This window comes from Eublepharis macularius, chromosome 6 (assembly GCF_028583425.1).
Source record: "Eublepharis macularius isolate TG4126 chromosome 6, MPM_Emac_v1.0, whole genome shotgun sequence".
NCBI lineage: Eukaryota > Metazoa > Chordata > Lepidosauria > Squamata > Eublepharidae > Eublepharis > Eublepharis macularius.
Genome location: NC_072795.1, coordinates 60,272,291 through 60,289,055, shown reverse-complemented (window position 1 = coordinate 60,289,055; position 16,765 = coordinate 60,272,291). Strand labels below are relative to the sequence as shown.

At 43.5% G+C, this 16,765-nt stretch overlaps 1 protein-coding gene across 1 annotated transcript in view; it reads left to right on the top strand.

Moving 5' to 3' along the window:
• Positions 1-16,765, top strand: part of ESPNL (espin like) — a 39,243-nt gene that overhangs the window by 4,611 nt on the left and 17,867 nt on the right. The window contains 4 exon segments of the mRNA XM_054983904.1: positions 2,280-2,476; positions 7,031-7,073; positions 11,433-11,577; positions 11,740-11,917. Coding sequence (XP_054839879.1) covers positions 2,280-2,476; positions 7,031-7,073; positions 11,433-11,577; positions 11,740-11,917 — 563 coding nt within the window.

Below are 16,765 nucleotides of genomic sequence, written 5' to 3'. Positions count from 1 at the left end.
CATATGGCTCATATGGAAGGCTAAGATTGCCTTTGAGCCTCTCTTGAGCTCTTTTTGTTGATGTCTGAACATAGTTCATGTGGAAAAGAAGGTAGAGGGGAGTTGTGTGTAATTTGAGCATTCTGGCCAGGGAAAGTTTTATAGTTGTCTTAAAACTAGAACCACTTTAAAAACTACAAGTAAAATATCAGTCAAAAAATCTTAGCTGATAACTTAAAAATAAATAATTTAATTGATAAAATACACATAAATCTGCATATGAATAAAAAGAGATTTGAAGGAAAAAGTATACTTTCTTTTTTATATGATGCATCCACGTATGTCAGCAGGCACCCACTTTGAAGAGGCATTCCCTCTTGTGAGCCAGAGAAGTGGGACCACTTCTTCTTAGGTGATAGTTGCCTCCTGTGATTTTTTTAAGTGCTTGGATGGAACATTATTAATTTTTAAAAAATATTTTTCCTATTAAGGTTGGCCTTACCTTTTTAGTTGATCAATTGATTTTTATTTGGTTGATCAAACCAGTTAGTTGAATGGACAGTCTTTAAGAACCAATAGACATCAGTGAGTGTACCTTTTAATGCCAGGCACGAAAAAGCTACAAACAGGCAGTTCTGTGCTCGTCATCATTCATTTACTGTCCTGGTGAGATAGAAAAACATAGGTGCCCTCTGCTGGCAAATGGAAGCAAGTGACACAACACTTAAGTCATACCGTTATGACTTAGTAGTTGCAAATTCTTTCACAAATGTATCGTTTTGATCTATAGTATCCAGGTTTTTACTGGAATATATTCATTTATATGAATCCAATTAAAACCTATTTATCTCTCTTTTAAATTCTATTGTTCTTCCAAGGAGTACTCTGGGTTGCTTACTCTCCCCTCCCCACCCCCATCTTCACAAGAACCCAGTGAGGTTGGTTAGGCGAAGTTCGTGAGAGGTCCATTTTGTCAGGATTTGAAGCTGGGTTTCCACAGTTTAACAGTCTTGCTTAGGGTTGCCAGCTCTGGGTTGGGAAATTCCTAGAGACTTTAAGAGTAAGGCCTGGGGAGAGCAGAAGCTCAACAGGGATTCTATAATTCTACACAGTCCACCCTCCAAAGCAGACTTTTTCTGGACATTTGAAATCTCTGCAGAATCTGCATCTGCAGATTTATCTGGGAATGATCCACTGTCATCTCCATCAACCAGGCCTAAAGGCAGAACAGGTTGTCAGCCTCCAGGTGGGGCCAGGAGGTCTCTGCAGATGACAGCTGGTCTCCAGACAACAGAGATCAGTTCCCCTGGAGAAAATGGCTGCTTTGGAGGGCAGACTCTACAGTGTTATATCCTGCTGAGGTCTCTTCCCTACTCAAATCCCACCCTTCTTAGGCTTCACTCAAAATCTCCAGGAATTTCCCAGAGTCAGCAACCCTAGTGGGAATTTTGCTGTGAAGGGGGTAGCTGTACATTGTGGTGTGTGTGTGTGTGAGTGAGTGTGTATGAATCAATACAGAACATCCAAAACCTAAATATAGGGTTTCTGATACATTTAAAGTTGTTTCATTGTATTAGATACTAGTAAAATAAAATGCAATGTTTGACAGATATCGTAATGCCTTTGTACTCATTGGCGACAAAACTGAAAGGAGATGACAGGCTCCCCCCCCCCCACTTACTAGTTGGGTAGAATCCTGACTACATGGTTTCCCACAAGTTAAAGGGCTAGATCTTTTTGAAAATGGAATATGTACATTTAGGGAAGGAATTCTTGTTCATTTTGATTAAGGATTAAGACAGGCATGGTGCTAAAGAAGACTTCCAAGCAGGTCCCTCAACTGTGTTATCAGCTGGATTCTTTCTAGCTTTACCACCTGACCATCAGACATGTGTGCCAGCAAATAAAATACTGACCCAGCTGTCAATTTTGCCTCCTTGCATGCTGTAAGCATGCTGGTTGCCTTTTGTTTTTTTTAAAAGGGCTGCATGTTTATTTGTCATCTTATTAGTTCAATTTTTTTTAAAGTACAAAATCAGAGATTGGATGTGGGTGTTTCTTGGTGACATCAGAGCAACTAGCCAATCAATATGGAAGGCTTCTTCACTTGTAGAACCTCCTTTTTCAGAATTTGACTCTGGAGAGTGGAAGATTGTTGGAACTGAAGACATTGGAGGCACTTCCAAATCAGTCACTCTTAAAATATTACAAAGCTTGGCCTTATTGCTGAAATGTCCTAAGTGTGAATAGAAATAACAAAGAAGTTCAACTACCACGTCTAAACTCTGCATAATTCCTTTCTTTCAACAGTTATGTGAACAAGCAGACTCGGAGTAGAGCTACTCTATTGTACCTTGCCTGCCAGGAGGGCCATCTGCATATCATCCAATTCCTTGTGAAGGACTGTGCAGCTCACGTGTACCTGAGAGCGCATGATGGCATAAGAGTGTTGCATGAAGCAGCTGGTAGTAGCCACTATGCTGTTGTCATCTGGCTGGTAAACCTGCAGTTATTTTAAATTGCAACCAAGATTTCCTGTCAAATGCATGAATATATTTTTCCATATCATTTTTCTTCTAATCAAGAACTTGGGGTCAGTTATAAAACCATTAAGTATACTACTCACATAGCATATTCTATGTACACCTCTTTATTTTTGAGGGGTACTTTCAAAAGGCATTTAAACAAATGATCCCTTTAAAGAGCAACATTCCCTCAACAACCTGTCCCCTCTCTGAGCCTAGGCAGAAAGAGGAAAATTATTTGGGCAGGTGGGGAAAAATAAAAAACAGAGAAGAAAAGAAGAAAATATCATTCTGTAATACGGCAATGCTGTGTGCATAGTCTTGGGAGATGTTGGGGGCATTTTATCCAGTGTCAATGCCATGCAGGACTTCCACTGAGACTGTTTAGATTTTCCCAATCACGTGGCCTCATTTCTCCAGCTTTTCTCAAGCCTAGCTGCACCCTTTTCTTGCTTCTGTCCAATGATTACATCTGACAAATAACAGTTCAAACACCTCATAGAGAACTAACTACTGCCGTTTTGTCCGAAGGTTATTCTTTGTTAAAAAAAAGAATATTATTATTGGAAAATACTGGATATTGGAAAATACTGGACAACACTTCCAACTACTTTGTCAGACTGCACAGGGAAGCCATTGAAATTCACAAGCATAAGCAAAACTTCAACAGGAAAGAAGAAACCTTAAGAATGAACAGAGCATGGTTTCCAGTTCTGAAAAACACCAGGCTAACAAAACACTCTATACTCGACAATAGCCCTGCAGAGAAGATTAGCACACCAAGCACCAATCCATATGCAAAAGAACCTCCTCAGGATACAGTGAAGCCTCCCGCCATTAGCATTCCACACCCTGGGAAACTCTTACAGGATGACTCAGCTCAACCCCACGCCTCCTGAGTAGATATAAATGACCTGCCAACATCTTTTCCACACTGTGACACTGAGAGATCTCTGTCTTTTGGTGCTACACCTCTGAAGATGCCAGCCACAGCTGCTGGTGAAACGTCAGGAACTACAATGCCAAGACCACGGCAATACAGCCCGGAAAACCCACAACAACCATCGTTCTCTGGCCGTGAAAGCCTTCGACAATACATTGTCTTAAGGTAGTTTGGTGCTGATGCTAGTCTTTGATTTGTACTAGCACCAGCTGCTAGAGGTATGCACTGAGAAAATTTTCATTTCAGTTTTGAAGGGGGGGAGGGGTTCAAGTGAACTATTTACCATTATTGGCATTTTCCCGTTGAGGTGTTGCCAGTATGGCTCAAATCCACTTTTTTTTTTTCATTATCATGAGTTTTGGTCCTGTTTTTTTCCGATAAGGCCATTGAGGGTCTTTGGGGCAGCTATTTTTATACTTAATGTCACCAAAATCACATGGACTATAGTCATCCTTCTAAACTATCGACCCACCAAGTTTGAGTACACACAACAAATTGGTTCAGTGTTTACGGATCCTAAAGAAGGCTTGAGCAGTCTGGAGGCAAGGCAAATGTAGGCTGCATACAGGCACACAGTTCTTTTCGGGGGGGGGGGGTGGTAGGGAACTGAGGCTCTCGGGAAGCTCTTTTTGTGTTTAACCAAACACTGCATCAACTATTAGTCACCCTCCCTCTAAAAGATTGATCTACCGAGTTTTTCCTCAAGTACACTACACACAACAGATCCCGAAGAAGGCGAGTGTCAGCAGGCACACACTATGGTGGGAAACTGGCAAAGAAACAGTCTGGAGGCAGGATGGTGCCCAAGAAGGAGAGTGCTCTGTAGAAACATTTTTAAAAACCTGCTTTATGTTCACTTTTTCGAAGCGATGATTATTAGTGCCAATAAAATATTACCGTTGCATCCTGCTGTTGCCTGTTGCTGCCATGTTCTCCCTCTGAGATGGAGGACATCTTGGTGGGTTGATTCCCACCTTCCAATTAGGGAGGTATTTCCACTTCCTGTCTCCTTGGTGGAAGTTATCCATCTCCTCAGTTCTTTTCCTGCCTTGAGCGTTCCCGTGCTCTGTGTGGGGCTGCTTCAGCCTGTTTGGTGCCCAAATTGGCCCCAAATGAAGCACAGGAATGCTTCTGGAAGTGATGTTGCTGCATAGGGTTGCCATTCCCCCGCTAGGGGCGGGGGATCCACAGATCCCACCCCCTCCCCCACGCCCACTTACGTGGCTGGTGGGGGGCGTTCCTTGGGGAGCCTGCTCCCTGGGCTGCGCAGTGTACCCTCAAGCAGGGAGCACGCTCCCACACTGTGAAAGCAGGCGGCGGTAGCAGCAGCAGCAAGAGCAGGCTCTTGCTGAGAGTGTGGCTGCTCACTCTCACCACCACTGCCACTTCTCGCTGCTGCAGCCCCTGTGCACCAAATGAGAGTGGGTGGGCGGCTGCGGCAGCCGCGCTCGCAGTGAGAGCCAGCGGCGGCAACAAGGGCCCCCTTTGACTCGGCAGGCGCCTTTGACCCCGTGTGATGATGTCACTCGTGGAAGTGATGTTATCATGCGAGCTGGGAGCGCATGCACATGCTACATGCACGGAGAAAGGAAACCAGGGTAAGTACCAGCTCCCAATCCCCCACCGGGAGACTACAGGGACCTGGGGATCCCCTGGCAACCTATTCATTTTTTCTTTCCTTCTTTCTAACTTACTTCTAATTCTAGATTCTTATTCTTGTGCCTTTCTTCAATTCCTTCTTATTCATTCACTAATCTACTCTATTTTGTATATCTACACAAAGAAACTTCAGGGGAAAACTTCTTAAATCAGGAGAACTTATCAGCCATGGCAGCCATTTTCTCCAAATCTGACAACATTACAAATTGAGTTTCCTAACTGCTCTAAAATGGAAAACCGTGAGGGCAGAAATGGCTTTCTCTCCAAAGGAGAGTTAGAAACCACGCTTACCACCATTCCTGGTAACAACCCCAGCTGTCATTCACAGTGCAATAACATCAGAGGCTCAAAAGCGCACCAAAAAGAGGCTCCATTCCTCTCCACCCAAGGAAACCACAGCAGCCATTTCTGGCCCTGCCAACTCGAGAAATCTTGCCTGCTGATTGGGAGGTGACTGCAGAGTGGTTTCCCCCATCCATAAGCCAATCAATGGGCGTAGGACCCAGAGAGAGCCAGTCAGGCCATTTTGCCAATCTACAAATAGCAACGACTCCAGGATCCAGCGTTGATGGTGAAGATCTACCTCTGAGTAATGCTTTGGGACTGAAACCACAATATTATATCCAGAATTCCTAAAATTGATTAGGCAAACTATGAGGGAAGAGATTGCCAATTTAAATCAGCATGCTGAGAGAAGAGACAGATCTTCCTCCAGTTCATCTTCCTATCCTTCTCCTCCCAGACAGGGAAATATAGAAGAGACAATTTCACACAAAGGGAAACCTAACTGGCTCACTAAGGCAGCTAGAAAAGGAAACCTATACCAGAAAAATAGAAAGAGAAATAACTTTCAATGTGAAACAGAAGTTTATGCAGATAGTGGAAGTCTAGAGGGAAGATGGCATGGTATAGCCTGATTCTGTTAGATCTTGAAAGCTAAACAGAGTCAGTACTTGGATGGGATTCCACCAAGGAAGACTTCGCAGAGGAAGGCCATGGCAAACCACTTCCTTTCCTCAGAGGAGAAGGACCCTTCACGGTAAGTATCCAATGGTCTATTTCCTTGTGCTTTGCAATTTTGTTCTTTTTGACACTCAGTGTTTCACTGCAAAACGAGCAGGGCTCATTTTGAGGGGGAACGCACAGGAACGCAGTTCCGGTAGTTATCCAAAAAGGTCACATGTCAGGTGGCCCCACCCACCTGATTTTTGGCCATTTTGGGCCCATTTTGGCCTGGATCAGGGCCCAAAACAGCCAGAATTGGTCCCAAAACAGCCAGGATCGGGCCTCTGATGGGTGGTGGATCACTCTTCTGCTCAGCAGTGGCCCAATCCTGACTATCTTGGGCCCCTTTTCGGCCATTTTCAGCCCCTTTTTGCCATTTTGGGCCCAATTTTGGCCCTGAATGGCCAGGATTGGGTCCAAAACAGCCAGGATAGGTGATGTCAGGGGGCAGGGCATATGCAAATCAGTTATGCTAATGACACACTTCTGGTGGTGTCAAGGGGCATGGCATATGCAAATGAGTTGTGCTAATGAGTTATGCTAATGAGTTCCTGCAGCACTTTTTCTACTAAATGACCCCTGAAAACAAGGTTTATGTGTTGTTCTTGCATAATAGCTGGACCAAACAACAAAGGGAACCCTCTAACAGAGGAACGTATTCATCAGTTATCAATACACAATTACATGCAACGAAATACAATGATATAAATTTTTAATTTTTTTTAATGAATTATTGTTATTTGTGCAATAAAGAATAATGAAGTGCTAATGTGCTCAATATACTACAAGATATTCCAGTGTACAAAACTACATTCATTCAAGAAATATTCATTCATTAAATACAATAAATACATGGATTAACAGCCGCAGAGTTCATATACATGTGAGAAAGCTGCTCTATTTCCCTTTTCTATTGTAGATGCACCAAGATAAAGACGTCTTCAGTCTTTTCATCTTTCAAGGTAAGAGCAATTATTGCCAGAATTCAGACTTCAAATTAATGAAACAATTCTCTTTCCATTTCTTCACAGATGGAAGTGTTGCAAAATGCTGGGACACCAATAACATAATAATTCATTAAAAAAATTGAAAGTTTATATCATTGTATTTCATTGTATGTAATTGTGCACTGAAAATTGAGGAATACGTTCCTTGGTTAGGGGGTTCCCTTTGTTATTTGGTTCAGCTCTTATTTAGATCTTGCATAACTGCCAGGTGCCAATTGCCATTGTCCAAGTGCAGGTGAGCAGGCAGCATGATTGTCTGAATTCTGCCCCCCTCCCTCCCAACAGACCTATGTTTTTCCCCATAAGTTGTTCTTTTGCTATGGGCAGGCAGGATTGATTTTGAAAGAGTGGAGTAGGCCAATGGCTTTCAGGGGACTTGAGTTAAGCTTGATGTGGAGAATTTAAAAAAAAATGTTTTTGTGGATGCTGGATTGAGGAGGGGCTTGCAATAGCATGGAAACCTGGAGAAGAAACTAGGGTCCTTTTCACACTGGGACGTTAAAGCATTTCAGCACCTTTTCTGCTTCCCATATTGGCAGGACTTTCACACTTGCAAGGTAGTCATGGGATAGAGAACTAGTGTTTGTCTGCGGCATCGCCAATTTTTCCCCCTGCGAACAGACCACGAGTTTATTTTGAAGCCACTGCCAAGTCACAGCTGGCGTGATCAGTGCCAGTGAGAACACTTATACTCCCCTTCTGCTTCTCCATTGGCTTCCTTCCTCTTGGATATGCCTGCTATCTCTTATTTTTTTTCCAAAGCCGGGAATGATTCCGAAACTTGCTGCTAATTCCCTGCTGGCTTTAAAAGCCAGGAAAGGGTTAAATGGCTGCTTTTCCCTTCCTCCCTTGAGGGTATGCGCACATGCTCTCTCTCTTTCTTTCTTTTTTAAAAGCCAGGAATTATTTGTAAGTTTGAAATGTTACTGCTTATTCTCTCCTGGCTTTAAAAGCTAGGAAAGAGTTAAATGGTTGCTTTCCCCTCAGTGGTATGAACACACGCCCCTGCCCCCCCCAAAGCTAAGAAAGTGTTGTAACTTTACTCCTTATTTCTCCTGGCTTTAAAAGCCAGGTAAAGGTTAAATGGCTGCTTTTCCTTGCCTCCTGGTGTCTTCTGCTAATGTTAAAAAAAGGCAGTTTTGCACAGCCATTTGCAAATCAAAGCAGTCAAAGCAGTATGGAGGGAAAGAAACAGCAGCATTTTAACCCTTTCCTGGCTTGGCTTTTTAAAAAAATAAATGAGAGTGGTACATGTTTCCCCCCAGAACTCTGCCACCAATTGCCTCTCCAGTGGGCAAGGGACAGCCCAATCAGCAAAAGCAGGGGGGATGGGTTCCAACATTGCAACGTTACTATGCATGCTCAAAGTTAAAAAAAAAAAAAAGTATGATGTGAATGGCAAAGCCCCAAAAGCTGCACTGAAGCTTCAAAGCAGGTCTGAAATAAAGCAGACACCAAATCGAAACTGCAGCGGACAGTGTGAAATGAACGGGTGCAATGCTGAAACCACTGCAATCAGGGTGAATGCTCATAAATAGCAGTTTAAGCAGTAAGTACGAAAAGGGCCTAGATTGTTTGTTGGGTAGGTAGTAATTGTGTGAAGCAGCTGTAGTTTCATTGGGGTATACGTTTGCCATTTGATTCAGGGAAAGCCCTGAAAGACTATGACTGAAGTCTTCCAGGGCTTTTATCAAGTTTGATTGATCAAAACAGACCACTTTCACCCCACCCAGCAACACTTTTCCTCATAGCGATGACCATGACTGATTGTCCAAGTGCCCTAATGGGAGTGGGGGAGGCAGCCCAGTGCCATGACACTGGAGTGGTGCATTTCTCAGGCCAACCTGCATCCTCCCTGCAGGAGATCTCCACTCCAGACCAGTCCAGTACCTTTTCCTATGATTTTTGAAGTAACATTCCCTTAACATGTTCCCCCATCCTTCCAACGGAGTTAATTAAAGAAACATTTCCAAAGTTGATAGGTGGGGAGGGGGTCAGTGCTCCTCCCCTTTTAAGGGTCCGATGGGTAGGGAGACAATGCCATTGCTTGGGTAGTTCCAGAAATTAAAAGATGCACTCACGTGCACATTCTCTCATCCCTCTAACAGAGTTTTATGAGGTGGTATAACATAAGGACTCTCTCTCCTTGAGACTTGGTTGGCAGGAGACAATGCCATTAAGGAAAACAAGATGCTGCTGGCCCACTGCTTGTCTGTGCCTGCCTCCTGGTGTTGCTATGCAGTAAGAACCAAAATGACGAAGCATATGAACTTTTTGGTGGGAGGGTGTTTGTTATAACTTGGTTTCTTTGATTTGGTTCATCATTCCGGAAGTCGTTTTAACAAAATGAAACAGTGATTTCTATGTTTATTTCTAGCTTGTTTGTTTTGTTCTGCATACCCCTACCAGGCACAGTTCTCCACTGCATATAGTAAAACATGTAGTAATGTAAGAAACAAACTGCTAAGGCTGCATTTCCACAGTGTTCCTGTTTTTCCATTCTCTGCCCACAGAAACCAGATTTCACGACTTTTGAGAAAAGCCAAAGAATTGGACATTCAGCATCTAAGCCAGTTGTGTTGACTGAAAGCTCTGTGGTCTTTTTCATATCTGGCGATAGTTGTTTAACCACCTACATGTCTTAGTAATGCAGTTGGATAACCTTGCATGAAATAGTCTCACAGTTACCACTAATTGAATCCATATTAGCCATTTAATTGTGTATTATAGTAATCCTGAAGTGTAAAATTGATTTAAGCAAAATATTAGTCATCCTTCTAGAGAGCAAATAAAGGACTCCATTATCTTACTCAGTCATCCAAAATCACTAGTTTGCAAATTCATTGACTGTTCTCAGACTAAGCCACATGCCACTGTTATTTTCTGAAATTAGGGTGCCTATTTATTTAACTTAGAGATGCAATGCCCCATGGGCTGTTTAGATGAACAAATTTTTGCTGCACTGTATATTTCAGGGATAAAACTGATATTTCATAATACCTATTATGCATCAAAAATCCCAGAAGCAAATTTGAGAGGGGATTGGTCAACCTGGCTGGTAAGAAATGCGTGGAACCTGCATCCTTTTATTTCACTGTTTCTTGCAACACTACGTGTCCCCAAGCTTACTTATACACAGCCCAGGCTATGCAATCCTGTGCTGTTGTATCCATCTTTCCACCAGGGCATCTGTTTTTAAAACAAATGGTGTCCCTGTGATCTGGGGTATCTGTCTGGGCTACAAAGTCCTTTAACAAACTTTGGTTAAATGAGCTGTTGCACCTGTGGGTACTAGTAGCTCAAAGAAACCACACTGAATTACCGGTTTACGCCTGCAGGTGAATAGAGAGAAAGACATAGTTTTCTTTCTGCTCTGTAACATATGATTTATGGCTAATGGTTCTGGATAGAGAGACTTTGTTCTTACTTTGGCTATACCTCACTTGTGATGATGGCTCATGTGAGAACGATACTTCACTACTTCATACATGGGGGGCGGGGGAAGCCAGCACATATTGACTTCTAGCCACTCCCAGTGCACAAACTGGTACAGTGCACCTGATTCTGTGCCATAATATAAATACACCTGGTGTATATTCAGCATGTTCAGGAAGTATGCATGCTGAAATAATCATGAGAACAGCATCCTTGTTAGTTTGTCAAGACTACAAGCTACAATTACAAACTTGCTGCAAGTTACAGCATGCAGAATTGTGGCCATTTCCATATGTCCCGGCATAGTGCTAAACTCACAAAACAAGGGGGCTATTTCTGATTTGAGATGGGCACGAACCAGAAAAAAAATGAACCATGCGGTTCGTGGTTCATCACATTTCACGAACCACTAACTTTCACAAACCTATCCCGGTTCATGAATTGGTTCGTTTTGGTTTGTGAAAATGGCACTTCCAAGCCAATAAATCACCACTTCCGGGTCAGCAGAAGGTCACTTCTGGGTCAGCAGAAGATCTGCAGGAAGTCCATCCTCTGTTGCCTAGGTAACAGATTGATCGGCGCCAGGCTGTCTGCAGTGATGAACTGAAAAACGAACCACCAGCCTAAAGTTTGTGGTGGTTCGTCAGAAATGGGCTCTGACAAACCACTGGTGCACAAACCATGAATGAGCCTGGTTTGTCATGAATTTTGGTTCGTATTTTGGTTCGTGCCCATCTCCATTTCTGATGTCATCACACCATGAAAATGGGATCCTGATGTGATGACATCAGAAATCACACCAGGAAGATGCTCTCATTGCGTGAGTTTAGTGCTATGCCGGAACATGTGGAAATGTCCTGTATTGTGGTCCTGCGGTAGGTGATTCAGGTACTCCCATCACTTTGAGCATGGACAAAGAAAGGTACAGAGTCTTTTGCAAAGTCTGGAATCCAGTTGCTGAAAACCAGCACTTGTACAAAAGGCAACTGCAGCAACATGTGAAAGAAAGGATCACCATTATCCTGTAAAGAAGGTCACTATTATTGCCTCCTCTGTTGAAGCAAAGTTGCAAGATTCGAAGTGGAAGCCTCCCAGGTTCTTTCCTTAGCTGTTACACCACACCAGTTCCCATTACACAGTCCTCATAGACAGCCCACATTAATACCTCCCACTTCATTTTGTATAGGCAACCTTCCCTGATAATCAGCTTTGGAGCCCAGGATGTGACCACCGCACTTCATTTTGCTTCCAGAGAGGGCCATGCTGCCATTGAGGACAGACCATTCCTTATGGGTGCTGAGGTGGTGCTAGACCACTGGAGAGGAACCCCTCTGCATGATAAAGCAGAGAATGGGCAGCTGAAGGTATTTTGTGCTACTGTGTAGAGACCATGAGTCTAGTGGGGAAACAAAGGCTGGGACTAGAGCTTAATTAGCGAGTGCTGGAAGACCACCCCGAATGTGGTCAGTTTCTAGAGTTGGCCAAACCTAGTCGTTTAAATGATCTGATTCTGTGTTCATATTAATGGAACAGCCATATTTGAGGTTCCTAATAAGAAAGGAATTTTAAGAGGCTCAGATTGGACATATGATGGTGCACAGGGGCTGTGAATATAGGATCAATCTTATGTGTGATCATCCTACCATACTATTCCAGAAAAGGTAATGAGCTGTCCATTTTGAAAATCCAACTATGTAACATATTTCTTCAGCCCTTTTCATGCTTTTTTGGCAGTTGAGATAATCATTGGAGCAGAGAAGATGGTAACTGTAACTAACTGAAACATTATTTTTTATATATGCATTTATCTTCCATGTGAGACCCTGGAAATGCTGGTCAGGCTTCCACTTCATAGACTATTCCTCTAGGTAGGAGAGAAGATTATCATGTCACGAGAAGGACAGTTGTATTCTCTGAAAATGCCATCTCAGCCAGAAGCGTATTAAAATGTTACTTTTTAAAACAAGGAAATGATGGCTTTAATCCTGTGATCTATGGGTCAAAAGATTGCAGGATCTTCCCCATTTCCCCCTTTCCTCCTTCCTGGAGCCCTTTACAACCCAGGAGCAGTTTATTCCTGTGATTAAGGGGCCAGTACTGACTCATAGCCATGTGAATCAGGTGGATGGAATGTTGCCAACCTCTAGGTAGGACCTGGAGCTCTCCCAGAATTGCAACTGATCTCCAAGTTACAGAGATCCATTCCCCTGGAGAAAATTGATGCTGCAGAGGGTTGGCTCTATGGATCTATACCCTGCTGAGTTCCCTCCCCTGCCCCAATCCTGCTTTCCCCAGGCTCTACTCCCAAGCCACCAGGAATTTCCCAACCTTGAGTTGGCAACCCTAGCCTACAGTGAGGAGGGGAGACAGGCAAGATTGCTTCTTTTGTCTTCACACTGCAGTCACCTGACTCATGTGGCTGTTAGTCCACATGGGCCTCTCAACTCTGGAAATCAACTTTTCCAGGGAGGGGAAGGCAGGAACATCCCACTATTTTGTGCCTTCCTCTTGCCATTCATGGGATTCCACCCAATACTTGCAATAATTATTGGGTATTACAAATATGTTGTTATTTAAAATGTCCATTAAAACACCTTTAAGACCAAATAATAGAGCATAAGCAGATACAAGTAACGATCAGCAACAAGCAAAACTTGAAGAGTGCTGTGCTGGTCTATTGCTCGCCCCACCCATTTCCCAAAATTGCTCACACATTTCTTGATATAATATGTAATTAAACATATTATTAGGCATGCCAATCTGTGACTCCTGACTTGAGCACTTCCCTTTGAGACTTTAGATGTGTTTGCCCACAATTGACCCTTCTCCCCTGAGCCCATGGCTTCTGCCATCAAATTCCACATAATCACATAGTAGTGAAGAAATATAAGTTGGTAAGTTTCCACAGTCTTCAGCAGCAATGAAAAGCTGGAATGAGAGCCTGGCTTCCTGCTGTAGCACTGAAGGAATCTAATCTGCATCCCTCCTGCCTTTGCAGTTATTTTTGGTTTGCTGTTAGTAGAGTGGAAAATTTTCACCTCCCTCACCCAGGCTGAGGATGATAGGGCAAGCACGTTGCAGTGCCTTTGGGCTGCCTCTGTTAGGACATGGATACTAGAAGGCAATTAGCAGGCAACTGATGGTGAGATAAGGAAGGTCCAGAGGAGGAGTTCATAGGGTTGTCTTGGATGAGTCTTCAGTGAGATTTTCAGTGGTTTCTATGACTGATGCTCTGCTGCATTAAGAGAGCAGGCAGAAGCACAATGGGGCATTGGAGTGGCACTGTGGTGAACTTGAGAAGCTGGCACTGAAATCCTAAGCAAGTGCTCAAGTTTCACTAAACAAAGCATAGTAAATCCTTGCCACAGCCTGAGATTTGTAATAGGGCTTTCTGAAACCAGAGCCTTTTGTCACCACTCAGTTTCCTTTTAAAATGTTAATGGAGAACAAAATCTTTCCAGAACCCTCCTTGGTACTGACAGCGCTGCATATGTGCGGGCCTAAACACCAGAACTCTCTCTGGGCCTCACTTGCTCATATGCCGTATGCCGAAACCTGTGGTGGGGAAAAAACTGGAAGCTGCATCATTCAGTCACTGATGAACACAATCAGGTTTGGTAAAGCGATAGTTGTAGGGTTGCTGGTTCTGGGTTGGAAAATTTATGGAGATTTGGGGGTAGAGCTTTGGGAGGGTGGGCTTTGGGGAGGAGAGGGACTTCGACAAGATATAGCACTACAGAGTCCACCCTCCAAAGTGGTCATTTTCTCCAGGAGAAGTGATCTCTGTCCTCTGGAGAGATCAGTTGTATTTCTGGAAGATCTTCCACCTTTACGTTGGCAACCTTATGTAGCTGTACTTTGACACTGGCTCTGTTTATATATTGTGCTGCTTTCTGACATTGCAAATAGACTCTTTGTGACAGGTATGAGCCACGTTTGTTGTCCTTACGCACTCCCTCCCTCCTTCCCTGCAAACAGAACACGGCTTGAAAGCTTCCTGGTTTGAGATTGCAAAGCCTGTATTAACATATCTAATTCTCAACATGTCTCCGTCTGTGGATACTTAAAGCCAGAGGCTGGGACCATGAACAGACAAGATAGATCTTTCTACCAACCTGAGAAAAGCACCAGGTTTGCAGAAATATCTGAAATCTAAAACAAACAAAACCCACAGACACACTGGAGGGAGGGTTTAAAAAACCCTGATGGTAAAAGGAGAGCTTATAACTTTAAGAAATGGACACCTTCAGTGGCTGTTGCTAGGCAACCACAACAGTATTGCCAGCCTTCAAACCTTAGTTTCTGTCACCAAAGGGAGAGGGAGGGGTAGGACCCTTTCCAGGGTTGTTTTGGCCTTTGAGGGATGACTTATTGGAGCCTGGCCTGGCAGATACCACTGTGCAACTTGCTGTTACAGGATGTGCATGAATCACCCAGGCTGGGCTGCTTGCTACTGCTCAACAGCAAAGTTGAGGCCCTCATTGTGCAAAATGGGGATGTACCAAACCAATATGCAATTTCAAGGAAGATTTTAGAAGCGCACACAGTCCACATGTTGAGTAGGTTTTGCTGGAACCAGTGTGACTATCTTACACATTGCATAGGGCATGGTGAGCACCTGTTGAATTGTGCCATCCCAAATGACTGCATATTAGGGTTGAACCAGGACGGCAAGCCACTGCTGTGAGTTTAGTAGAGCTATTATTTTGTCTTAGAGCCAGTTATGCGTTACATTTTGATGGTTTTTGCAGAAGTGCATACTTCGCTCATGCTTCTTCATACTCACAAAAAGAAAATAGGTGAAGTGGTAACAAACTAAAAGTCAATCTGGACAAGACGGAGGTGTTATTAATGGGTTGTTTGTTCTTCAGACCAGGATGGTGGTTTCTTGTTCGTTTTAGATGGGATAAATCTTCTGTTAAAGGGTCGATAGATTGATGGTGCTTTAGCCTTTAAAAAAGACCTGAAGTGCCTTTTACTAACTACAGTTGATACACCAGCTGCTTAAGAAGTTGTTATGGTTATTTAAGTTCTCATAGCATCAAGATTAGATTACTGTAGTGTGTTCTACATGGGGCTGCCTTTGAAGATTTCTTGTAAATGTCAACTGGTCCAAATGCTGCAGCAAGAGTGTTAACAGGAATGTACATCCCCCTGTATTCAAAATTCTTCTCTTGCTTTATTAATTTGGGGAAACAATTCAAAGTGCTGGCTTTGACCTATAAAGCTCTTAAACTGTTGGCAGAATATTTGAAAGACCATCTCCTTCTAGATGAACCTGCCTATCCATCCACTGAGATCCTCATCAGAACCTTTTCTTTGGGTGCTCCTGGTTTTAGAAGTTAGGCAGGTGATAAACAGGGATAGGACCTTTTCAACTGTGGGTCTATGTCTCTGTAACACCCTTCCTCAAGAGGCTTGCCTTCACTGTCAATGTTCAGCCATTTTTAAATTTTTGTTTAAAGGCTGTCAATAACTTCTAGCCACAGTGACTAAATGTGGGAGGGGGGAGGGTCTCCTTGTGAGTTGGGGGAATTAGCATACAAGGAGAAGCAGTGAGAAGGGGTAACTGGGGTCTCCACCAATGTATACCAGGATTGTTCCGTTAGAGAACTCTCAAGTAAACAGGTGAGTGTTCAACAGGAGTGTCTTTTTAATAAAAGAACAATTGCACAGAAAAATACACAGCATACACACAGGGCTAACTAAGAAAACAGTGAGGAAACCGGAACGCAGGTTCAGGGAGGGCTATAGTTACCAGGCTCGAAGAGGAAGATTCCATGGAGGCAGCAGTGAAAATGACGAGTGCTTCACGGAGAGAAGAGAGGAGAGCTCAGATGTATCTGAGGGTGCATGCATGGGTTCAGAACACGCACACACACGGCTATGGCTGAAGGCAGCCCAGTTATAGTGTAAAACATACCCTGGGTCAGGATTGCATCCTTTGCCCCCAAAACAATGACTTGATGACTGTCTCTAGAGGTGGACAATGGAGTTGGGAGAGGCTTGCTAAGGTGGACTATAGGTGTGAAAAGTGCTTAATGACCTGCAATTGCTGGATGAGAGGAGCTATCAGGTCCCTGAATAGCCCTGATTAGGAAGGTGGGCGAGGGAAGGATGGAAAGATGTGAATGAGATTAACTCAGGAACTCTTGGAAGACCACTTTGTTTCACTTAAGTGCTTCTCCTGGGCGTGGAGGGCAGCTAATCAA